Source organism: Molossus molossus, unplaced genomic scaffold (assembly GCF_014108415.1).
Source record: "Molossus molossus isolate mMolMol1 unplaced genomic scaffold, mMolMol1.p scaffold_m16_p_2, whole genome shotgun sequence".
In the NCBI taxonomy this organism is placed as follows: Eukaryota; Metazoa; Chordata; class Mammalia; order Chiroptera; family Molossidae; genus Molossus; species Molossus molossus.
In genome coordinates, this window is record NW_023425355.1 from 30,083,884 (window position 1) to 30,109,509 (window position 25,626).

The following is a 25,626-nucleotide window of genomic DNA, read 5'->3' on the forward strand; positions in this document are numbered from 1 at the left end:
GAGAAAAGAACCAAATAAAACCCCAGCCAACAAAAGACTCTCAGAGGGTATTTTCTGTTTTCTACTCCTCCTGGGACCTACTGGCTTGGATTTCACTTTTCTTGAAAGTTTTATAGCATCAGCATTTTTTACACTCTCTAGCAGCTAAACATGCCGTCACCATGCTAGTTAGTTAGGGAATAAAATATTTCTGAGACCTGGGAGTTCAGGTAGGTCTGAAAGGGTGGTTTTTCTGAAAGGCCAAAATTCCTGACCCCATTCTGATAGTGTTCAGCATCTTAGGAGACCTAAAGATCTCTCTGTTGGGTTGTATAGCAATGCCCTACCCCAGCACAGCCCGTGACTATTCCAACCTTACTGAGAGGTGGGGAACCTGTGACCTTGCCTTCCTCCCACAGTTGAGGAAACCTGACTGAGTCATAAAGGACAGCACTTGTGGATGGGACAGAGGGCACAGTAAAGGCCAGGCTCTGGGTGGGAGGTGGCAGGGCAAATGGTGGTGCAGATTAAGAAGACAAATGCCAGAATCTAGTAGCTATGGAGAAATGGAAAACAGAGAGGTTCCACTGCCTTGGCAGGTTTGGCTCAGCAGTTAGAGTGTCAGCCCACTGACTGAAGGGTCTTGGGTTCGATTTCCAGTCAAGGGCACGTACCTGGGTTGCAGATTTGATCCCTGGCCCAGTTGGGGTAATGTCGGAGGCAACCAATTGATGTGTCTCTCTCACATCGATATCTCTATTTCTCTTTCTCCCTCCCCTCTATATAAAAATCAATGGAAAAATATCGTCGGATGAGGATGAACAAAACACACACACACACACACACACACACACACACACACACACACACACATCAGAGAGGCTCCAGCAAGGGAAGAAGATCATCCTGGCTTGAGGACCATGGCCAAAACTTACTCTCATGAGAAGTGGAATAGCATGGAGAAAATCTGGGGTTAGGGTAGACAAACATCTTGTGCAGCCGCCATTGGCATTACATGGTGTGGACCCACATCGTTTTGGGATTGGCTGATGAAATCTGAGTGGGAGATCAGGAAGGATTAACCTTCTGATGGAATCTAATGGAGGAAGAAAGCCTATCCAGGAGGAAGCAGGAGGCCAACAGCTGGACTCTCTAGCCCCCCCCCCCCCATTCACAGCACCTGGTGGATATTTTCTGACCATAGGACTTTATAGAAAACCCAGTAGAAGATGTTGAAGATGAGGAAAGTAAAAGGGAAGACAGCCCGAGAGATGGTGTCAATCCTCTTGGCTTGGTCCACGTAGAGTTTCCATATGGTTTCTCTCTCCCTTAGAAGAGGGGCTGGAGGCTGGAGGCTATAAATGCCAGAACTTTCCATTGGACCTTCGTCTCTTGCCTGCAGGAAGTGGCCCAGGCCATAGCCACGAAAATAGAAGCGACTTTCTCGAATAATGTCTTCCTCCTGGAATTATATGGAAGAAAAGGCAGAATTTGAGGTCACAGCTCTAAGGCTAGAAACCAGGCCACACAAACATCTCACAGGTGAGGCTATGCAGACGAGATGTCTGGGTACACAGGCCCTTTGCATGCTTTTTTTTTTTTTTTTTTTAGTTTCCATTCTCTTTATTTATTTTAAATGTATCTTTATTGTTGAATGTATTATAAATGTTTCCCCTTTTTCCCCCATTGACCCTGTCCTCCCTGTTCTCACTGCCTTCCTGCCTTCCCCATTGGTTACACATATATACATATAAGTTCTTTGATTTATCTCTTCCTGCCACCCTTCCTCTTTCCCTTTGAGGTTCCTCAGTCTAACAACCAATCTGTACTTCTTAATCCCTTCACCTTTTTTGCTCATCCCCCCCTCCCATCTGGCAACCAACAAAAAGTTCTCTATATCTATGGGTCTGTTTCTGTCCTGCTTGTTCATTTTGTTTGTAGAATCAATTGTTAGATGTGTATTTATTGCCATGTTGTTGTTGTTGTTCCTCCTCCTCCTCCTCCTCCTCCTTCTTCTTCACCCTTCAACATTTCATATACTGTAATACTGGTTTGGTGGTGATGAACTCCTTCAGCTTTTTCTTGTCTGAAAAACTCTTTATCTGTCCATCGATTCCAAATGACAGCTTTGCAGGATAGAGTAATCTTGGTTGTAGATCCTTGCTTTTTATCACTTTGAATCTTTCTTGCCACTCCCTCTTGGCCTGCAAAGTTTATTTTGAGAAATTGGCTGACAGTCTTATGGAAGCTCCCTTGTAGGTAACTGCTTTTCTCTTGCTGCTTTTAGATTCTTTCTTTGTCTTTAAACTTTTGCATTTTTATTATGGTGTGTCTTGTGTGGACCTCTTTGGGTTTATCTTGTTTGGGACTCTCTGTGCCTCCTGGACTTGTATGTCTGTTTCCTTTACCAAGTTAGGGAAGTTTTCTGTCTTTATTTCTTAAAATAGATTTTCAATTTCTTGCTCTCTCTCTTTTCCTCTGGCACTCCCGTGATGTGAATGTTGGTACGCTTGAAATTGTCCCAGAAGCTCCTTACTCTATCCTCATTTTTTTTTTTGGGGGGGGGGATTCTTTTTTCTTCTTGATGTTCCAATTGGGTGTTTTTAGCTTTCTTATATTCCAAATTGATGGTTTTCTTCTTGGTTTTACCTACTCTACTATTGATTCCCTGTAAATTATTCTTTATTTCAATTAGTGCATCCTTCATTTCTTACTGGTCATTTTTTATGTTGTTGATGTTCTCACTAAGTTCCTTGAAGTTTTTCATTAATTTCTTTGAAGTTATAAGTTCCTTGAAGTTCTCACTAAGTTCATTGAGCATCCTTATAACCGGTGTTTTGAACTCTGCATCTTTTAGATTGCTTATTTCCATTTCACTTAGTTCTTTTCCTGGGGTTTTGTTCTGTTCATTCATTTGGGACATGTTTCTTTGTCTCCTCATTTTGGCTGCCTCCTTGTGTTTTTTTCTGTGTATTAGGTAGAGTTGTTATGTCTCCTGGCTTCCTAGGGTGGCCTATTGCAGTAGGTGTCTTGTAGGGTCCAGTGGCACAGCCTCCCTGGTCACCCCAGCTGGGCCCTCAAGGTGCACCCCTTGTGTGGACTGTCCATCCTTCTGTTGTAATTGAGTCTTGATTGCTGTTGGAATGTCAATGGGAGGGATTTACTCAGGATGATGAGCTGCAAGGACAGGCTGTGCCCACAGACCACTGACCTCTGACTACTTTGGAGGATTAGCTGTGCAGGGGACCACCACATAAAGGAGGACTTACTTCAGCAGGGCTCTGGTACCCACTGACTCCACTCCTTGAGTGTGTTGCTTGTGGAGATGGTTGGGTGGTGGTGCTTCAACATGGTCTGAAGCTGTCCGTTGGGTGTGCTGGCTCTGGAGCAAGGTCAGCCACTGCCTGTGTTCAAGTTCATGCCACCTAGCATAAGCTACAAAGCGATCTGCAGATGGCTGCTTCTTGTGCTGGGTTTGGAGTTGCCCAGGCTTGGCCAAGCTGTGAATCAAGGCTGGCTGCTTCTAGTGCCAGGCTTGGGGCCACTTAGCAAGAGGTATGGGGCTCCCTGAGGCCAGATGCTGCTTGTTTGAGAGATTTTAGGAAAATCTGAAGGAGGAGCCAAGACAGGCCCAATCCTATGGTAAGATCACTGTAAACAGCTAGGGTGGACTCAAAAGTTGGGTGGGATAGGGCCTCAGGGAATCACAAGTGCAGAGCAAACAGTGTGAGCCAGGTTGCTGGAGTCCCAGATATGGCACCCATCTGCAGGCCCCATGGGGGAAGGGCTCACCAAAGGAACAAAGGCTTCCATCAGCATGTCTGTGTGGCAGAAAGCTGCCTCTCCTGCTCTTGCCCCAGTGCCAAACAACTCAATTCTTCCCTGTATGTCTCTGGTTCCTTTCAAACTGCCTCCCCCATGCTGGAGCCTGGAGGGAGCGAGTCCGAGTAAGTCTGTGTGTGGGTCCTTTAAGATAAACTGCCTGGGTCTCTAGAAGCCTCAGCTTCCTTCAGCCTCAATTCCTGCTGATTTTTATAGCCAGAAGTTATGGGGACTGCTCTTCCTGGTACTAGAGCCCTGAGCTGGGGGGCCTGGTGTGGGACAGGGACCCCTCACACCTCAAAGAGGACCTTCACAGCTGAGGTTTTTCTCCTGATTTTTATGAACCACACATGGGTGTGGGACCAGCTCATCTGCGCCCCTACCCCTCCTATCAGTCTCGATGTGACTTCTTTAATTTTGTAGTTGTAGGACTTACATTCAGCTCCATTTCAGGCGGTTCTGAATGATGGTTGTTCTGTAGTGTAGTTGTAATTTTGATGTGGTTATGGGAGGAGGTGAGTACTGCATTTACCTACACTGCCATCTTGACTGGAAGTGCTGCACACTTTTTTAATGGCCAGAAGACTCCACTGAAAACAGCTAGGGTGGACTCGAAATAGATACTCAGGAGATACATGTATGCTAAGTAGGTATACATGGTATGTATGGTATGTTATGATCCATTTACATTTGCAGATAAGCCCCAAGCTGCTTTTTAAAAATGCGTAACACCATTTAGAGCTATTTAAAACCCAGTGAAGTGCCAACCTACTGCAGAAGGAACATTTCAATGTCAAGTTGTCTGTGATAATGAACAAAATAAACAGAACAATGAAACTTTTAGAAATCACAGCTGAGATTTTTAGACCTGGTGAACTTGAATTCAATCACTTTCAAAAGCTACAGAATTAATTCTCTATGTGCACAGTATCTTTTAAAAATTTGTTTATCTCAACTCAAAGCTGAAAATTCCAAAAATTTTAAATAAGCTAGTGGGTTATCCAAGTTAGGGTAAAGCTGATTACTCTATTGCAGGTACATGTGTTTCTCTGCAAACTAGCCAATTTCTACATAGGGGTCAGTACATCTAGGGTAACATTTGTTGTACAATACACATTCCTTTCATCTACACCACATACATTATGATGGACACATTAACAGTGAGGAAGTAAATTTTATATAAACACTAAATAATGTAGTGGACTATGCAAAGTTCATTCATTTAATCATCAGCTAACAACTTGAAGTAGCTGTAACATAGCTGAGAACCAGGAAGTAAGGAAAGAACTATAGAGATAAACTTAGAGGTAGAGATAGAGAGAAAGATAGAGATAGGGACACAGAGAGAGAGATGGCAGAGAGAGAGAGAGAGAAAGATAGAGAGAGAGAGAGAGCCCTGGCCGGTTTTGTTCAGTGGTTAGAGTGTCAGCCTGTGGACCAGAGAGTCCCAGGTTCAGTTCTCGCTAAGGGCATGTACCTTGGTTGCAGTTTGTCCCTGGCCCTGGTTGGGGTCGTGTGGTGGCAACCAGTCGATGTGTCTCTCCCCCCACTCCCGCTCTATCTGAAGATAAATGCAAAAATGTCCTCCGGTGAGGATAAAAATAAATGAATAAAAAATGAGAGAGAGAGAGAGAGAGAGAGAGAGAGAGAGAGAGAGAGAGAGAGAGAATATGAACCAAAGTTTCTGAGTGATCAATAGAGAGATCTTTACTCATATAAGAGCCCTTAAGACCCCCCACTCAGATCCTGTTTACTCTTAGTTTTTCTACAACTCAAACATGCCTAATTTTATCTGCTTCTAAAGGACACCCTGCCAACAGAAATGATAGTTCACAGCATGGAAATTAGAAGACAAGTAAATATATACCAGAACCTAGAAATACTTCAAAGATGGTTACAGTTTTTAAGAGTATTGATGTTTACAAGAGTAAAAGTTTCAGCTAAGAAATCATCTGAAGTGAAATGCCCCTTTGTGGGATGATGCCAACTACCTTCTTGGTTTGCCCAGGACTGAGGGCTTCCTGAGACTGGGGACTTTCAGTCCTAAAACAGAATAAGATATATGTGTATTGAATGGATGTGACATGGATATAAATATAAAATGTGAATGAAATAGATTTTTATACATTCTGTGCAGTTTGAAGGACATTATAGAGTCCTTATAATGGGACCTTTGCAGCTGTGGTAACACAGTGTAAAGTGGCTTTATAGATGAGAGGTTGGTCTGGCAGGTCCCAGTGACCCTTGATTATTACATCACTAGAAGGCCTAGCCTATCACCAGGCACCAAGGGAAGGCAGGCTCGGGGCAGAGTTTCACTAACAGATCCCATCTCTTCCCCTGCTTTCTTTTTTTGTTGTTGTTGTTTTTTTTGTTTTTTTGTTTTTATCCTCGCCCGAGGACATTTTTCCATTTTTTGTTCAGATAGAGCGGGGGAGAGAGAGAGAGAGAGAGAGAGAGAGAGAGAGAGAGAGAGAGAGAGAGAGACATCGATGTGAAGGGACACATCGAGTGGCTGCCACCCGCACGACCAACCAGGGCCGGGGACAAACTGCAACCGAAGTACGTGCCCTCAGCGGGAACCGAACCCGGGTCTCTACGGACCACAGGCCGACGCTCTAACCACTGAGCCAAACTGGCCAGGGCTCTTCCCTTGCTTTCTATGGGCTCATGGTACAAACTTGGGAAAGAGTATTAGTCTTGTTCACTGCTGTATTCCTAGTGCCTAGCACAGTATCTGGCATCTAGTGGGCACCCAGTGAATATCAGTTGAATAAGTGAAGGGTATGATGAGCCACATGCTTCAAAATATAAGACAAGGAATGGTTTTGTTCACATGAAGCCAGCATCCTCTCAGGGTCTCAAACTGAATAATCTTGCTCAGTTTCAAAATTCTCTACAGAAAGAACAGTTACTCCTTGCACCACCCCTGCACAATGTCCTCATGCCCTCCAGTCTCCAGGAAGAGCAGCACCTTTGACTTAGGGAAGAATCTCTCTTAAGTCTGCCCAACAAGGAGCTTTGCTACCCAATCCCTGGTTTTGCCAGGTTTTGTGGAGATAGTTGCATGTGTGTAGGTCAGAGGCAAGTCACAACTATGGTTGTGCTTTGACCCTGAGTTATTGTAGTGGGGCAACTTAGCTCTCTGCTCAAGGGTATTTACATAACCTCAGTCACCAAAGTCCATGGCTCACCTCACCTGTATTCTCAAATCCATTTCCACATTATTCCTACATTAGAGGCTGTCTTGGATCCATTTTAGAGATGAAGAACCAGAGGCAAACAAAATATCTCCCAAGTAAATGAAAAATAAGGAGGTAAATAAAATGATTTTCTATTTTGCTTTCCAGTTCAGGTTCCTCAGATCCCCTATTCCCCATTGCTCATCTTTAAAAAAAAATTTTTAATGATTATATATAGAGAGGAATGGAGACAGAGAGAGAGAGAGATAGAAACATTGATGAGAGAGAAACATCAACATTGATCAGCTGCCTCCTGCACAGGAATTCCCTGCTAGGAATTGAGCCAGAAACCTGGGCATGTACCCTGACCAGGAATGGAACTGGAGACCTCTTGGTACATGGGGTGATGCTCAACCCACTGAGCCACACTGACTGGCCAGGCCCCATCACTCATCTTGATCTCCTCAGCCCCCAGCTAGAGGATACAAGCATGAAATATATTTGTGAAAAGCTCTGAAAGAGAAAGTTGAATCCTACGGCTGTTTGTTTCTATATATCTAATTATTTCCCCTTTTCTCCAACCACAGTAAATCTAAAGGGAAATATTTGGAAATATTTCCCAGGCTGAAAATGCTAGTTTACATAGGCTAAAATAGAGTAAGCTGTTCTTGGAGTAAAAAAAAAAAAATTAATGGCCCGGCTGGTGTGGCTCAATGGATTGAGTATTGTCCCATGGACTGAGAGGTCTCAGTTCAATTCTCAGTGAGGACACATGCCTGGGTTGCAGGCTGGATTCCCAGTTGGGGGTGTGCAGGAGGCAGCCAATCTATGTTTCTCTCTCACATCCATATTTCTATCGCTCTCTAAAAAATCAATAAAATCATTGTTGTATCACTTGTAGTTGGGGGCCCAAAGATGAGTGGCCTGAAATCCAAGGGAGGGCTGGGGAACTATAGAGGGAATATATTCCAAAACCAATGCACAGTGTGGGAGGTGAGGTGTGGAGATGGGAAAGAGTGATAGGTACTGAATGATAGGTATTGAAGTGAAGAGATTGGAGAATGGGGGAGGGTGCTGGGGAAGGGAAAGAGGCAAGCAGTGTTCTGGGGCCAAGCCTCTGAGAGGACTTGGCAGTATTCTGAAATTCTTTCCATTTCTCAAGGCATTCTGTTGATAATGACAAGGCTTACTCTCTGTCCAGCTTGAAGAGAGCCCTCACCAGTCAGCCTGTAAAGGTTGGTGAACTGGGTTACATGGTGCTGTGTCCAGAGCCTGGTGCTAGGGCTCTTTGATGTTATAAAAACAAGAGAGACAGATCCTACACTTTGATGCTCAGATTAGCTGGGAAGACAAATCAGAAATATATGGGGAAAGGTAGACTATGCTAGACAGTGACATGGAAGAAGACCATCATGCAGTGGAAATGGGTGGTTGAGGAGAAATTAGAGAAGACCAGTATTAAGCCTGGAGCCAGGTGAACAGCTGACTGGCTCCTAGAATACTCCTAACTTGTTCTTGGCTAAGGGTTCCCTGAAAAGCATATGAATGATCTTCCCTCCCTTAAAAGGGCTCATCTCAAACTGAAGACTGCTGCTTCTCCAGCTGGGCCCAGAGAGAGGTTCTAGAAATGAATTAATTCTGCATCAATTTTTCCAGCCTACTCAGTGACTTCCAGGATCACTGCTACCATTCCTCTGGGATAGCAATGGCTTTAGGAAACTTGAAATGGGACATGTTTGGATTTTCAGGCTTTATTTACATTCATAGTAAGCCCAGCCCACTTTTAGGCAGAATTCAGGAGCCTAAGCAGGGCCCAGGCTGCTATTATAACTGTCATACTTGAGCACTGGTTATGACAGGCTCCATTATGAGATCAAATCAACCTGTATAGAAGCAGGAAGGGATAGGCTGTGGACAGTTGTGGGAGGGAGAGGTTCAAGGGAGGTGGTGGGACTACTGTCAACCTGGAGTAGCTCTACATTAACTGCAGCAGTATTCTGTTGCTGGGACACCCACACTGGCAATTAGCTGGCAAAAGGACTCTGGACTCTGGAACTGTTTGGCAGGCAGCCTGCTCTTCTTTTCCAAGGTAGGCATTAAGAAGGCATCAAGATCAAAACTCCTATAAAGATAAGATTTTGGTAGTTGCAGGCAGGTTTCACATAGGGGATAGGGACAGTTAGATTAGAAAAGAGTGCATCCTCTTGCCCTTCTGCCAAGTTTGTATGTTTTCTCTACCCCTCAGCATAGGATAGGAAGGTCTTCTAGGTCTATTGAAGAATGGGTTCTATTCAAGACGATGCAGTTAGGGATGATTCCACTAGAGGGCAAAATTCCCAGGGCTCGACTAAAGGATTCAAGCTGGGCGAGAACTGCGGAATTCCTAAAAACTGCTAGATGAGACAGAAACCCTGCCTTCAGCAGAAAGGAACCTTGGCAAGGGACAGTAGTTTGTGAAACGTATGGTTAGTGTGGACATATGGTAGGAATACCTCAGGAGCTGCCGAAGTGGGAGGTGGGGTGTTAGGAGGAGAGAAGAGCCTTAGTGCTACAGTGGCCCCAACAGGGGGCTCAGATCAACATTTTCCTCCCTCTCTTCCTTTCCCCTCCCCAAAGATCATATGTGCTTTAGAGCCTCAGATTAGGCAGAAAGCAAGGACTCAGAGCTCAAGACAGACCAGAACTCTGTGTGTGATGATTAAGCAATCAGTACGTAAATCAACAAAGACTTTCAGCTATGCTCATGATTGGGCACTTGTTTCTGTGAGAGTGGCCCAGGCACCTCTGTTGCCATGACAATGCACCTAACACTTATTGTTTGGGCTATGGGAGTAAACTGCCTTTGTTGTCATGACAACAAGATCTCTGCTCAGTTTCCTCAGATGATCACTCCATTGTAGAAGATATGGGGTTAACAAACAAGAGTGAGGGAAAACAACTCACACCCAACAACTCTAATGCACCCAATGAAGATCAAGGTGAAAAAATCCAACAGATAGAAGAGGCAAGGGATGGTTTTTCAATTCTAGTTTAGCTGTGAGGACCCTTTTATAATGCTCCCCTAGAAAGACACCAATGCCTGACTCTTAAATTTGTAATCAGTATATAATAACCTGGGGTACCTTTCTCCTCAGTGGAGGGAGAGCCAGGAGCCACCATTACCAATTCTCAAAGCAATCTCATATTGACTAACTTGATAAGGTTCTAATACTGGTTAACATTTTTTTTTTTTTAGTGCTTATGTGCCAGGCTTTGCACATACTCTTTTTTTTTTTTTTAATTTAATCAATTTATTTATTTTTGTTACAGATGTTTCTCCTTTTCCCCCCACTGATTCCCCTCTGCCCCTCCCTCCCCACCCTGTCCCCAGCTTTGTTGTCCATGTCCATTGTTCATGCATACATGCATATAAGTTCTGTGGTTTATCTCTCCCCCACCACCCCCTCTTCTGGGGATTGTTAGTCTGTACCCCACTTCCACGTCTGTGGTACTACCCCATTCCTCAGACTGTTATGTTCATTATATTCCACAAAAAAAGTGTGCACATACTCTTAATCACTCTAGTAGACAGCCCTATAGTCATTAGTGTTCCAGTGGACAGATAAAGAAATGTAATCAAAGTGGTTAAAGTACTTATCTGTGACCACCCTGGGACTAGAATCCAGTGTTCCTGATTGCCGATCTAGTCCTTGCAGCCCTAGATTTGTTCCGGTTTGTGGGAGGAGTGGTAGAGAGAAAGGAGTCCTGAGGAGAAAATAAGTGGGCCTCTCCCTAGTTATACACACCATGAACTGGCGCCTCTGTCTTCTTCGAAGTCTTATGAATTCCTTATGCTGACGGGAGACAAAATTCACAGCAGCATACTCCAGCAGGGCAGCAAACACAAACAGCAGGCACACAGCCATCCAGATGTCGATTGCCTTCACGTAGGATACCTGTAACATCCATCAACAGAGCAGTCAACCTTGCTGGAATCTTTCCATGGCCTATCCAGTGGATTGCCAGCCCATATCAACTGCCTGCTGTTCTTCATTTTTATCCTGAATTTCTTCTTATTTTTTAAGTTTTTTTTTCTTTATTGATGTTAGAGAGAGAGAGGAAGACAGGAGAGGGAGAGATAGAAACATTGATGAGAGAAAACATCGATTGACCGCCTCCTGCATGCCCTCCACTGGGGATTTGGCCCACAACCTGGGCATGTGCCCTGCCTTGACTGGGAATTAAACCAGCGGCCTCTTGGTGCATGGGTTGATGCTCAACCACTGAGCCACACTGACCAGGCTCTTCTGTTTTTTAAAGAAACTTTCCACGATACGTCCCCATTGTCTGAAGTCCTATGTCAAAAAGGTCATTCTTCATGTCTTTGTACCGTCCACCCTCCATTTCTATCTGCCTTTCCTACCTACAGTTATTTTTCTTTCTTATTTTTCTACTTCTGCTTCTGATTCTGCTTCTTATTATTCTTATCTTCTTCTGATTCTTTTTTTCCCAATAAATAGCAACCAACATGAACGCTCCATTTGTTGGCTCTCTTATCTCCTAAGGTTCTTACAGCTGTGGTGGTAATTGGATGGGGTTCATTACACCCCTGTGAGACATGTGAGGACATTTGAAGACTAGAGGAGAAAACAATCTTAGCCAAGATTACCCAGTGAGAAGGCATAATCTTGGGGTTAGAGGTTATGAGCTTTTGATTCAGTGGCACTGCCATTTACCTAGACTGCAGTCTTAGTATCAGACTAAGAATTCCTTTCTTTCCCTCCTGCACACCTGTTCTTTCTTGACCCTGTGGCTTTTCCTGTTGCTCTTTGTGAGAGGCCCTGCTGAGGAATTGAGCTCAGTGGTTAGCCAGAGCCTCATATCCTACAATGGAGAGCAGAACAGGGAAGGGATCCCAAGAGAGTGCTACCCATCCCTGGAAACTTCTCTATGGAAACTTCTCTAATTTCAAGGCACTCTTGGCATTGCCTATCTAGTTCCTAGTGCTGTCTTCTCACTACCTGCCTTGGCAGCCCTTAAGTACTTTTCTATCTTGGTTCCCTTATGAATATTGAACACTCACTTCTCTTGGAACAGGGTTGTGGCTGGTTGGGACAAAGAGAGGGTTCAAAACTCAGGTGCATGAAGTCAGGGTTATGAAGGTTTACCTCCCTGACTAGATTGACTCCCCACATAGCACTCATCCTAGAGGGCTCCCCAATATGATCAGAATTGGTGGCAGACAACCTCTTTCACCAATTCAACCTCTTTCTGTTATGTTGGTCAGTGAACGTACTGCAGACCCTAGGTAAGGAGAAGGTCTCTCTGGATAAACATTCTACCTCCATGGTTCTTAACTTGGGATAACCCATCCCCCCAAGGGCATTTGGCAATATTTGGAGACATTTTTGGTTGCACGATTTTGAGGGTGGTGGTAGCTACTGGCCTCTAGTGGGTAGAGGCCAGGGACACTGGTAAACATCCTACAATGCACAGGTTCCCCAAACCCGATCCCCTTTTCACATACAATAAGGAATTAATTGGCCCCAAATGGCAACAGTGCTAAGGTTGAGAAACTCTGCCCTATCTCTTTTAGGAGCATTCCACTGAGGTGGGTGGTGGTGGTGGGTTGCTAGGCCACCCTGATTAAGCATTCTTTGATGTTTCCATTTTGCCACCTACTACTAAGAGGGCATCCTATTTCATTCACTGTCTCTCAGTCCCACTGTGCTGCCAGGGATGTTTAGTAACTGCTGCAAAGATTAACAATGAGGTAATGATTAGGGAGGTCCACAGAGGGCTTTGGACCATCAGAAGAAAAGGACACCTTAAGCAGCAGGAAGGAAGTCTTGTTAAAGATGAGTATGTCAATAACACATCTGGAATCCATTAACTCACTATCCTAGCTTATCTGAAGGACTGTAGCAATTTCCTAAATGGTTTCCCTGCATTTACACTTGCCACCTCCAATCTATTCTAAAAATGGCAGCTAGAGTTTTGTTTTCAAAGTGTAAATATGATTATATCACTCTGTGCTACCAACCCCTTGTTGGCTCTCCAGTACCCTTACAATACAATCTTTACTTCCCTTAGTATGACATCTTAGTAACCACTGCCTCCTTCTTCAGCTTCATCTCACCCCTTACAATCTATGACCCTGCCATGGCACACTATTTCAGTAGTCTCCCAAAAAGACAATCTCTCTCTGTCTCTCTCTTTTACCTCAATAATTTTTACTTTACTGTTCATTTTGGATACAACATACTCTGGGAAGCCTTTTCTACTCTGGGTTGGTTGCCTGTGTTAAATGTGCCCAGGTTACCCACCGTTAAATACAACTGGCCATTTCCTTCACTAGACTGTGAACTCTTAGATGGCAAGGACTATTTCTGTCATGTCCACTGTTCAATCTCCAGTGCCTAGCTGAGTGCCTGGCACGTAGTGAATATTATTTGAAAGAAAGATTGGATGTATGGATGGATGGATGGATGATTGAACAATGTATTTTTCTCTTCTGGTTTCTGGTTACTCTTTTAGCCCTCCTCGATACTACCTACGCCAGAACATTTAGATTGCAGGATCTCGAGAAAATTGTGTTACTTCTCCAACTACTGTGACCTTAGGTCTAATCTGTCAGTCTCTGGTAGAAACTTCCATTTGGACTTTTCATTCTGCACTGAGCCACCTGCAGTTGTACAGATCAAGAATGGCAAAGAGACAGAGATCAGTGCCTTTGGGAGCCCCCATATTGGCAAAGAAGAAGTGATTTCCTGGGAACATGGGGAATGGCCATCCCAGCTGAGTTCCTTCAAAAAGTGATCCTCTGCTTCTCTCACCCTTCACACTAGAGTTGTATTGGGAATAGGATTGGTGTGGTTTTCAGAAGCCCCTGACCCTGGCCCCACCTCTTCCCTTGGGGCTCCCACTAAATCTAATGTTGCACAAACTCAAGAGTGAGCAGAAGCTCCCTGACTTACTCAGTTCCTTGTTCTGTGGAGCTGGTCAGAGAAACTATTTTTTGTGTGTGTGGTACAAGCCTTCATATTTTACTTACTGGATCATCACCAGCTGCTTTAGCACTAGGTCTTTCTACCCTAACACCTAATAATTATAATAATAGTTAACATTTACTGAGTGGTTGTTATTCAACAAACACTCTTCTGTGTTAATACATTGTCTCATTTATTTCTTGCAATAACTCTCTGGAAGAGGTAATATTCTTATTCTTATTCCCATGTTACAGGAGAGGAGATTGAAAAGTTTAGAAATTTTTCTAATGTCACCATTAGTAAATAAAGCTGGAACTTAAACCCAAATATGCCTGATTCTAATCTCCTTCTCTTAAACACTACTCATGTTCAGATTACCCCCTGTTTAAGTCCCCAGTAAATTTCTTAGGAATAAGCACTAGGGGATGAGAGATCACAGGCCCTGGTTCCCATAAAATCAGAACAAGAGGGAATATGTTCATTGTAAGATTTACAAGGAACTATGTTACTTTTGTTTCCCATGACTTCTCTGTGGCCTAGTACAGTGTCTGGTACATAGTATATGCTCATTAAATATTTATAGAATGAATGGGCTTGCTCCCTGATTTTCTCAGAGACTTTCTGACTTTAAGGACTTTAAAGTGACCTTTAAATTCCATACATGTAGACACGAGGCAGGGAGAACCTAGCCCAGTCCCATCAGCACAAATCTCTCAGCATAATCAAAACATCACCAAACCCCAGATGGTCAGAGTCCACTGACTTTAATCACTGTTTCCTACCTCAACTTCTTCTTACCCCAGAAAAACAAACATTATAACTAGAGCTTTTTGTAATAGTATCTGATTTCTAACAGTAAGAGACAGGTGTCGGTTTAAAATGCTTGTATTTCACCAGGCTGGTTTGGCTCAGTGGACTGAGTGTTGTCCTATGGACTGAGAGGGCCCGGTTCAATTTCCGGTCGAGGCACATGCCGGGTTGTGGGCTCGATCCCCAGTGGGAGGCATGCAGGAGGCAGCCAATCAATATTTATCTCTCATATCAATGTTTCTATCTCTTCCCCCTTACTCTCTCTTTAAAAAATCAATAAAATATTTAAAATTAATAAAATAAATAAATGCTTTTATTTCTTTGTTTCTTGTGGGCCATGACCTTGAGAAGGTCATTCTGTCTTGGGCCATATTATCCTCATCTGTACCATGGGAGAGGGAAACTTTCTACTTGTAAGGGTCTTTTGATCTTGGACATGCTAGTATTTCCTGGTGAAAGTCAAAGTAAGTCAGGAACTTTCTTTACCCATTCCCTAGCCAGACAACATCTGCAGTCCCAGCTTCCACACTGTTACCCATATGTTGTGGAAGAAGAGAATGCAGGCCACTTGCTCTTGCTCAATGGTTCTTCTCCTTAAATCCAAGGAAAATAGTAAGCACAAGGGACCAGGGGATGAATGAAAAATGAAGAGCTCTATGGCAAGCAAGTTCCCTTGCATGTCTTTTCACCTTTGGCAAAGAGGCCCGGGAGCCAGAGCTCTGAGTGGTCATGGTGAGCACAGTGGTGATGCCTAGGCCCACACGGGCAGGGGCAGCATCCATGTTGATCCAGAAGGAGACCCAGGACAGGATGACGATGAGTAGGCTGGGGATGTACATCTGAATCAGATAGTAGCCCATCTGCCGTTCCAGGTGAAACTTTACCTCAATGCAGGTGAATTTCCCTGTGAGGAAAGAAGTGAGGTATGAGGCCCCAGGTCCCCAGCCAGTAGCTGAGCCTGAGAGGCAGGTCTAGGGCAATCTTATCTTTGAGGGCTAGCCTCTGGGTACCTCAGTTGGACCAATAAATGAGCCTTCAAAATGGCCCTAGGGAGTGCTCTCAGAGCAGCCATCAAGGACTTGACCTCCTGCTCCCAGCATTTGAGTGTCCAGCAGAAGACCTTCCCCATGACAGCACAGCAGGAGGATTAAGAGCAGGAGGGCTCCAGAGCCAGACTGCCTGGGTTTGAGTCCTGAACCTTCCATTTACTAGCTATAGTGACCTCATGCAAAACACCTAACCATCTTGAGTTTCTGTTTCCTTTCCTGTAAAACAGAGTAATAATATCAACTTCATCACTGGGTTATTGTGGGAATTAAATGAGATAATGTATTTGAGATGTGGAGCACATAGGTAGCTGGTACTACAATCATTATTAAGAAAGCAAAGAGGTTAGACTCCACTCAAATCTTAGTAGCCTTGCTTGGGCTTGCTGGTACCCTAGAAGCTCTCTAGCAGCAATGATCCACTGAAATAACCACTGCCTGTGTCTTAAGCAAGTGAGAGCAGCAGGATAGCAAATATCTGGAAACAATGTTCAACAGAGACCAATTGTGGACAGTGTGCACAGGATTGGTTCCCATAGTAGAGCATCGGCAGCAGCATTCTAGTCCACCAACAAAAAGTGCATTGTCTCCAGGCACATGTACCAATGCTCTGCCTCCTTTACCCACCATCTTCACTTTGCCCTGCTTCCCACACCCAGAGGCCAAGAAAACAGTAGCTCAGAGCTTCTCCTAGAAGCAGAGGCTCAGGATAACCAAAGCAAAAAGTAGGGGATGTTATGTTATATTCTACTGTTATTTTATTCTGGCCTGGGCTTGCTGTTATCAGGCCTTTCTAATTCCTCAAGGGTAGTAGTTTCATGAATGACTGATTATGACATTGACATGCCGTATGATGCTGTGATCTCCTACTGTTTTCCCCTTAGTCGACCCCACCTCATCTCACTCTGGGCTTCTTGCTATGACATGCCTTTGCTAGGTATCCATATTTTCTTTCCTTCCTTCCTGTTTTTTCTTTGGGGGGGGGTGTTTATTAGCAGTTTTGTTTGTAATGACAAAATTCACACTTGTTTAATACAGAAAAGTGAGAAGCAGAGAAGAAATAATAATATTCATAAGCTGGTATTTATTTACCAAGCCCCTACCAAGTACTCTGACTTTATAAAGTTTGTCTCATTTAAATCCCATAGAAACTCTTTAGGACAGGAAAACTTGCTATTTTCCATTTTACAGATAGAGATACTGAGGCTTGAAGAGATCAAGTTATGTTTCTCAAGGGCACCCAACTAGTAAATGGTGGAGCCAGAATTCAAGCTCCACTCTGAGTTCAAAGTTCTTGCTCTTATCTAAATATATCACACTACTTTAAAAAGATTGTGTGCTATTTCCTTCCAGGATTTTTAACTACACGCTTTTTATTTGTTTCTTTTACCACAATATAATTATTCTGTGTATACAACTTTGAATCTAAGCCTTTTTCACTTGTATTTCCCCATGTTGATATAAGCAACTTGCAAATATCCTACGCATTATGTAATTTATTTAACCTCTGTCCTATTGGTGGGTATTTACAGCAATTCCAAGTTTTTGCTAATATACACGGTGATGCAAGAGCCTTCTTAAGGTCTAAAGTCAATATGATATTAGAATATTTCTTTGTAATAAATTCCAAGGAGTAGGAATTCCTGGATCAACAGGAAAGGAAAAATTTTTTAGCTTCTAGATTAAAGTTTCTCAAACCTGCCCCCCCCCCCACTTGCACCAGAATCCTCAGGATGATTGTTCAAATGCAGATCAGAATCTCTGAGGGGTAGAGCCCAGGAATCAACATTTTAATAGGCTCTCAAGAGGATTACATAGAAATTGCTAGTTTTTTTTCCAATAAAGGTTATACCAATTTCCACTCCCACCAGCATTAAAAAATAATAATAATAGTGGCCCGTTACTCTCTTCACTCTCCTTGCCCTCACACACACAAACACACATATTCATAGGGTGGCGCACCACAGGAGGTACCTAGGATCTCTCCTCTTCATCCTGTGGCCTCTATCTCAGGGTCATAACTCTTGGCAGCCAAATTACCAGGGGAAGTGAGGAAGCAGCGGGGGGCAGATGCTCTGGCAGCCCCTTTGTACTTCCTGGCCCATATTTCATACCTGGGAAGACAAGCCAGTTCAAGAGAGTTGGGCAGTGGTAGCAATAATAGAAGGTGTGGACAAGAAGCTGGCCAGTGTCCTGTGGCCTATACCCTCCAGGTTCAGCACAGCCATTAACTACTCCCAGATGTAGATTCCCCACCTTCCCCATGATGCTGGCCCTATGACAGATGGAAAACTCCTTCCACTCAGTGGCACAGGCCCATTTGCTCTACAGCATGTGACAGGCACAAGAACACGGGCTTTGAAATTAGACCAATCTGAATTTGAAATGTAAGCCAGCCATTTACTAGCTGTGTGATTTGAACAATTGGTTTAACTTCTTAGAACCTCAGTTTGCCCTTTCTGAAAAATGGGGGCTCATAACCCCTACCACAAAGAGATGAAGAATATAAAGCACTTAACACTACATCTGGTACAGGTTGAACCTTCCACAGAGGTTAGCTGCCTTACCCCTTTCCCTCCTATCTGAAGGTCCTCCTGTGATTCACTGCCAGTAAAGGTCCTGGGTTTTTACCTGTGTTGTAGTGCTTGGTACAGTAGCCTAGATCCTTTTCATCTCGCAAGATAAACTGGGGCAGAGTCAGCCCCTCAGCCACTTGGACAGCAGGAGCATCTTCCAGCCACTCAAACACAAGGTCATTCATGGTATAGCCAACTGAAAGTGACAGAGATAGCAGATGGCTACAGATTGTGGGTGATGGGTAGGGGTAGGGTTAGGGTTAGAACTGGCAAGAAAGAACAGATGAGGAGTAAGGCCTGGGTTTTAGGAGCTCCACGCTCATCTTGGAAAGGGAAACCTTTCTGTAGAGGGTACTTTGGTCAGTTGTCTCATAGGTCTATTCTAAGTGGGTAAATCAGATAATTTTCCAGACTCCTCTCCTACCTAGTTCTTAAGCTTTAGAAAGGCCCAAAGAGAAATTATTCTGGAAGACCTAGAAAGCAGATCAAAAAGGTTGGAAAGATGTCAAGGAACCCAGCTGGAAACCTCCTGCCATATCTCAAACCCAGGGGAATAAGCATGTGTATCAACCAAATGTCTCAAGCAGAGCCAGCTTCAGAGCCAGGGCTTCTGCTGCCTCACCCCAGGGAGGAAAGAGCTGTTTATGCCCTGCCAGTCATGCATGGGACATTGTGCACACACACCAAAGACTCTTAGCCAGGATCCCGAACTAAGGAAAATTGAGAGCTAACATCTGAACATGCAAGTTGCTCACAGAGAACTAGCAGTTTGTGAAGGCTCCTGCCACATCTATGACTATATTCACACGTGTCAGGTAAAATGGGAGCAGAAACACCAAGGCTCACAAATGTCCTGAGTAGGGCCTTGACCTGGAGTACCTGTGTGACATTGGGCACGTCACTTTCCCTTCTGTAAAATGCTCTACCCAATTTTTAGAATTGTGAGAGGGTAATGGGAATCTGGTCATGAAAGTGGTTTGTGAACTCTGAAGAGCTGATCACATATGACACATTCTAGCCAATGAAGTCATTACACACTGGAAACAGCTTAACAAGCCTTATTCATGGAGAACTGAGTGGATGTCTGCTGATTTCACAGTCTTACCTCGCCCAGGAGATAGCAAAGGAGTAGACATAGGTGATGGTTCAAACTTGTTGTCCCTTAGCTTCTCTGCACTTGGGGCAGTCCCTGCAGGATGGCCTTAGAGTAGCCCTTAATTGACTTTGCCACCATTGGCACTGTCCTATGTCTAGAACTATCCTCTTCCACCTCTACAAAAATTAGCTGTGTTCATGAGGAATCAGAGTTCAAAGAGTACTCCATCCCTGCCAACTCTGGCAGTTTTACAGGCATCTTGAATGCCTTAACTCAAGAAGAGTTGAGATAGAATTACTTTACTCACTGTGAGAAGGAACTTATCTTTGGGCAGAGGAAGTGTCCCTCAAATGGTCCCTCACAACCAGCACAAACAAGTTTGTACGTAAGGCAGGGCCTTCCCAATCCCCAATCCCATGGGACAACCAAGCCAACAAATTGTGTGGGGATGGGAAAACACACTGAATTGGGTGCTAGCAAGCCCTGGCTTCTAGTCTCATCTGTGCCAAGCATTATATGTGCTTGACAATGTCCTTCCCCACTCTGGGATGCCCCTTTCCTGTCTGGAATACCATGAAATGAAGTTGATTAGCAGGATCCTAGGCCTTGTTCCATGACTCTCTAGGGACACTTACAGCTCTCCAGCTGCATTGTGCAGGTCTGGATGTCCATGGGGAAGTTCTTGAGGTCCATTGGGCAGGACAAAATGAGGGTCAGCCTGGCAGGGACAGTAAGAAAGAAGTGACATTGGTTTACTGGGGCCAAGCACAACACAGGGGACCCTCTTCCACCCTCAGATTCCATCTGGCTTCTTCCCTTTGATCCAAACTCTCCCACTAGGCACACCTAATACTGTAGAGCACATTTCCATTCTTGAAGATGCGCAGTAACTTGTTGTCTGTGGTCACCTCATGGAAGTTGGCCCCTTTCTCATTGGCAAAGAACAGGTCTGGTTTCCATATAGAGTCCAGCATGGAAGGGTCGAGGTCCAGCGAGTCATCAGGATATTCTTGGTAGGCCAGGCGTGGGTCATTCCACTGCTGCCGCAAAAAGACATTTACCCGATAGTCCTGCGAGGGTGCAGAGATGGGTCCATCAGGGGCGGTACTATTACAGGGGCCCAACACATCTTACATGGACAGGAGGGCCATGAGGGGAAAATGCTAGGATCACATCTGAAGAGCAATGGGCACTTTCCACTAGAGAAGGAGCCTGCCTTGGGCTGATATGGCAAAGATGGAAAGGGAAAAGGCATTTATTAAGCACATACTATGTGCTAGGCTCTCTGCTAAGTGCTTTTTTTATGTGCTTCACCTCATTTAAATTTCACACCCACTGTGTGAGGAAGGTGCTGTTATGATACCCACTTTACAGGTGAGGAAGCTGAGACAAAGAGAGATTTAAGTAACCTGCCTAAGGTCACATAGCTATTCAAGGTAGAGTTGGGATTTGAACATAGGTTTTCTGATCCCAAAGTCTGAACTCTGCAGTAAACTACCTTTCAGGTTAGATTATCTGCTGTCTAGGCTAGTCTGCCTTTAGCACTGAAACCGTGGGCTTGGGAAAGTATTCCTCCCAGTGACCAACTTCACACATACCATAGCTTTAGCCGTGACCATGAAACTGGAAGAAGACAGCAGAGGGAGAAAAGGCTTACTATCTGGAGGGCTTCACCCATTCACACTAGAGTGGCAGTGGGGAACAGAGACCTTACCATGGTAGTCTCAGTGACGGAGCCAAAACTGTTGATGAAGATGTTGCAGGTCACATTCACGGGTGGGCCTAAGGGTAGTAAAGCACAGCCATATTGGCAGGGCATTCCAGGTGGCTGGGAAAAGGTTTCAGGACTCCTTCCCTGAGCTTGAGGCCAGAGCACTGCTGGAAGAAGGCAGTGCCAGCTACATAGGCCCAAGGGCAATAGGGAGGAGAAGCTCCTTCTGAGCTGTAAGAGCTAGCCCTGTACCTCCAACTTTCTATCTTTGGGGCAGGTATTAGGGGCTGTCTTGCCATTGTGTCCCCAAAAAGATGAGGAGAGGGAGGGATTTTTATAGGATGAATACTCCTTACCTTTAAAATTGGGTCGAATCCTGGCATCATATCCAGATGTCCGCCCCATAAGCTTGTCAAGAAAATCAGAGGGGGACATGGGCTGGGACTCCTTGGTCCCAGATTTGATTTCCTCTTTTGCCAAAGCCACCCTGGACAGGAGAAATAAAATGTCAGAGACCAGCGTATTCTGCCTTTATCATAGACTCTCTCTTTCCCTGTTTCTAACCACCACTGGCTGGCCTCCCCATCAGGTAGGAGGATGGGAGAGGATGGGTCTCTGGGTGCCCATTCGTAAAATGAGAACAGAAACAGCCACAGATCAACATGACAGCTCACCAGTTAGTCCTGGAAAATGGCTTTCTCATATATTAGATCTTTTTACCCTCATCATTTTCAGTGTGCTGGGGGTGAGGACTAGTGTTTCCATTTTATAGAAGAGAAAACTGAGGCTTCCAAAGGAAGAGGGACTTTTGGGAATGTAAATTGATGCAGTCACTATGGAAAACAATGTAGAGTTTCCACAAAAAATTAAACGTAGAACTACCAAAAGATCCTTCAATTTCACTTCTGAGTATCTATCAAAAGAAAAAAGAAGCACTAATTTGAAAAGATATAGTCACCCTTATGTTTATTGCAGCATTATTTACAATAGCCAAGGTATGGAAGCAACCTAGGTGAACATCGATAGATGAATGGATAAGGAAAATGTAGTACATACATACATCGGAATATTACACAGCAATAAAAAAGAATGAAATCTTGCCATTTGAGATAACATGGATGGACCTAGAGGGTATTATGCTAAGTGAAATAAGTCAGTCGGAGAAAGCGAATAATGCATAATTTCACTTATATGTGGAATATAAAACCAACCAACTAACCAAAAGAGGACTGACTGACTTGCCCCAAATCTCAGAACTGGTGAATGACAGGATCAGGACTCAGACCCAAGGCTCATCCAGTGTTGTCTTTCTGAAGGTGCCTTGAATGCACTCAAAGAAGTGTAACCGCTCACTGGAAATAATGTGGCCATGGCAACATTTTGCCTATCTGGCCTAGCCAAGGATTGGAAGGGTTCAAGGATAATTGTATCCCTGAGAGTTGGTTTCAGTTTCTTGGCCTTTATGCTGAGCCACTTCGGTGCTAAGACCTAGCTTCTGGAGAGGGATGCTTGGCTTCTGGCATTTGCTCTAGCAGGAAGCTGTTTTGAGCTGGACCTCAGTTCAGGGTTGTGGCAACTGCAGGCAGGTAAACATGCTTTGGCAACAAAATAGGTGGGGAAGCAGGGCTCTAGGAACATGGGAAAGCCTCCTAGTAGGGTGGCTATGCTGAGGTCAACTCCCACCTTTTCCTCCTAACAGCTTGATTTTGAGAAAGGAGCCAGTACGCTTCGGCCTAGGTAAGAGGCCAGCCCTTTTTTCCCTTGACAAGTTTCCCTCTAAGAGCAGCAAAGCCCCTTCCACATGCCTGCTTCTCTGCTTACCAGCCAACAGCTAGAGGAACTAGGAGCTCAGCAAAGCCTTGAGGGCAGGGATGGGGCTCAAAGACTGAGCTGAGGCTGGACTCCTGGCTGGGCCCTGTGCCTCCTGCTCCTCCTGCCATCACCACTGCTTCAGGTCTAGAACTAGCTCCCCCACTGCTGCACTGTGGGGCTGGAGGCAGGGTGACTGCTGTTCTTCTGGGTCTGAGTCTCCTTGGAATCTGTGGGCTTTTCTTTCCCAGTAAATCCATGCACCCGCCAGTGATGGATACAATGATAAAAAAAATACCTAAGACACCATGCCAAATGCTTTACTCCCCTTATCTAGCTTAGTTCTCACATCAGTCCTTTCAGTAAGTACGATTATTATCCCCATTATATAGATGAGGAGACTGAAGATCAGCAAAGTGAAGCAACTTGTTTACGATCAGAGAGTTAGTAAATGGTAAAGTCAAGATTCAAACCCAGAGCTATTGACTTCAAAACTAAGTCCATCTACCACAATACTATGATTCAAGCAGGCCAGGTTGGGGTGCCAAGGAACAAGAGTTGGGGAAGATTACTGGCAGCTATATCCTGACCTCCTAAAGTCTTGCCTCCTTGAATTCTTTGAGTGGGAGGAAGCCCTTAACCTGGCCCAGAGGCCACCTTCGCCCCAAGCAGGGGCTGCCAGAGTAGGTGACCTAAGAAGACTGAAAACCCGAGGAGGCTGGTGGTGGCGCCGGAGCAAGCAGAAGTTCATGACTTTGCCACAGGGTGTCCACACCAGCCAGGTGCTGTTCTTGGCCACCGGCCACCTGCCTGCTGGCAGGCCACATAGTTCTGCACCGGGAGCAGCCAGACCCTTGCCACCCTCCTCAGCCCCACTGTCAGTTCATCTCTTCTGCTAGTTACAGCTCTAGAACCCTGGCATAAGCTGTGGCCTTAGCTGTCGTGGGCTCCAATCCCTGTTTTAGCCCCTTTATACAGGGGTTACCTTGCCTGTGGACCTGAGAGCAGAGTCACTGTGTGTAGTCATTGCTTTCTCCCTTTCATTCCTGGAAAGTCACAAATGCTGGCAGGTGGGGAAGGTTGCAGAGCTGAAAATCTTGCTCATGCAAGGCCCTGCAGTGGGGTAGGAAGAGAACTCTGATGTGCTTCTGGATACCTGAGTGACCTTAGACAGGTCACATCCCCTTTCTAGGCCTTAGTTTCCATATGCACAATAAAGGACTTGGACTCAGGACTTCCTAAGGGCTTGCCTTGCTTTAATTGCCCAAGCAGGAATGCTGCTGCTTAAGTTTGAGCCTTGAGGTAGCCTCCCCTGCACCCTGCTGGGTTCCCACTTATGCCTGCATTTTCCTATCAACTCCAGTTGAACTGCCATTCCACTTTGGGCTGCTTTTCACTCTTCAGAAGTTTACCACCCGCTAAATATTGCATCCCTGTCTGACAGCCAGCCAATGTGTCCACAGGCAGTAAGGCAGGAGGCTCCTCAGAGGCGAGCAGTCCTGGTGTGCTCCTTGAATTAAGAGAAAGAGGATGATTGAGTATTGACCCATGCACTAAGAGGTTGCTGGTTGAGTTCCGGGTCAGGGCACATGCCCAGGTTGTGGGTCCAATCCCCAGTGGAGGGCATGCAGGAGGCAGCCAATCGATGTTCTCTCATTGATGTTTCTCTCTCTCTCTCCTTCTCCCTTTCTCTCTCTATAAAGGAAAGAACATTTAAAAACAAAGAAGAGGAGGATGGTACTGTGGTGGCCCTCACCCCCCCTCCACTTTAGGAGGCACCGTTCTTACGAGCAGTCCAGTCCAAGCAACAACCATTTTCTTCCTTGGCACACCCTGTCCACCTAGACTGTCTTCTGGTCTAAAGAGAAAGTGGGAATGGGATAGGGATATTTATAGGGAGCCCAAAGCATGTCTTATCCCCGGAGCCAGGAAATGACTGCCACTTAGTACCTATTCAGGGATAGTAAGCAGCCATGTGCACACCGGAAGGGTGACTGCAGAAAGCCAAAGTTTGGTCAGCCCAGATTCATTCTCATGTGGTTTGGAGCAAACCCTTGCTACTTAAACCTCTTGGATGGGCAGCTGGCAGATGTTCATGTCATTTTTAGGAATCTGAGCAGTGTGTGGCCAAACTGATAGAGGGATAGAATTGAATGGCAGGACAGATGGTCTCTGTTGTGGGGCTTAGTTAGCTACCTAGACCCTCCCCAGGCCCAGAAAGCTCCCACCCATGCAGAAGTGTTCTTACCAGCTCCATGGGCCTTGATCCACTTCATGAAAGGTTCCTGGGTCCTGATTGGGAGAAGGTGTGTCCTCCCCTGGATCCCTCCAGAATGTGGGTTTTTTTTGTAAACTTAGAAGAAACTGTGCCAGATGTCCATGCTGCCCCTGGCCAGAGTTTGCATGCACCTCCTTTCCACCCCCACTCAGCTCACCTGAGGAAGACCTGCCCTGGCAGGGTCCAGAGGAGAAGGAAGGAGAGGGTTGCAGAAACTCGAGTTGTCATTCCGCGGGGACCCTGGAGCCCTTTCTCAGCTTGGTTGCCAAGGTGAGAGGGGATATCCCGTGGGACTGCCGAAAGTACAGAGCTTCCTCCAACTTGGCCAGTTCACAAGGAGCCTGCGGAG

At 45.1% G+C, this 25,626-nt stretch overlaps 1 protein-coding gene across 1 annotated transcript; it reads right to left on the bottom strand.

Moving 5' to 3' along the window:
- Positions 1-1,150: 1,150 nt before the first annotated feature.
- On the bottom strand, positions 1,151-25,505 carry LOC118636277 (glycine receptor subunit alpha-4). The gene is made up of 9 exons (XM_036271349.1): positions 25,435-25,505; positions 21,547-21,677; positions 21,194-21,261; positions 20,326-20,549; positions 20,115-20,197; positions 18,439-18,579; positions 15,451-15,665; positions 10,769-10,918; positions 1,151-1,441 (listed from the first exon to the last, which is right to left on the bottom strand). The coding sequence occupies exons 1-9, from the start codon at positions 25,503-25,505 to the stop codon at positions 1,151-1,153; spliced, it is 1,374 nt and encodes a 457-aa protein (XP_036127242.1).
- Between the last annotated feature and the right edge of the window lie 121 nt (positions 25,506-25,626).

What these genes read in the sequence shown, in the direction of transcription:
- LOC118636277 (XM_036271349.1), bottom strand. Translation starts at nt 25,505, where the DNA reads ATGACAACTCGAGTTTCTGCAACCCTCTCCTTCCTTCTCCTCTGGACC. An exon ending in CCAGGGCAGGTCTTCCTCAG is followed by an intron (nt 21,678 to 25,434) that starts GTGAGCTGAGTG and finishes TCTCCTGTCCAG; the next exon opens with GGTGGCTTTGGCAAAAGAGG. An exon ending in CACAATGCAGCTGGAGAGCT is followed by an intron (nt 18,580 to 20,114) that starts GTAAGTGTCCCT and finishes TGTCACTTTCAG; the next exon opens with TTGGCTATACCATGAATGAC.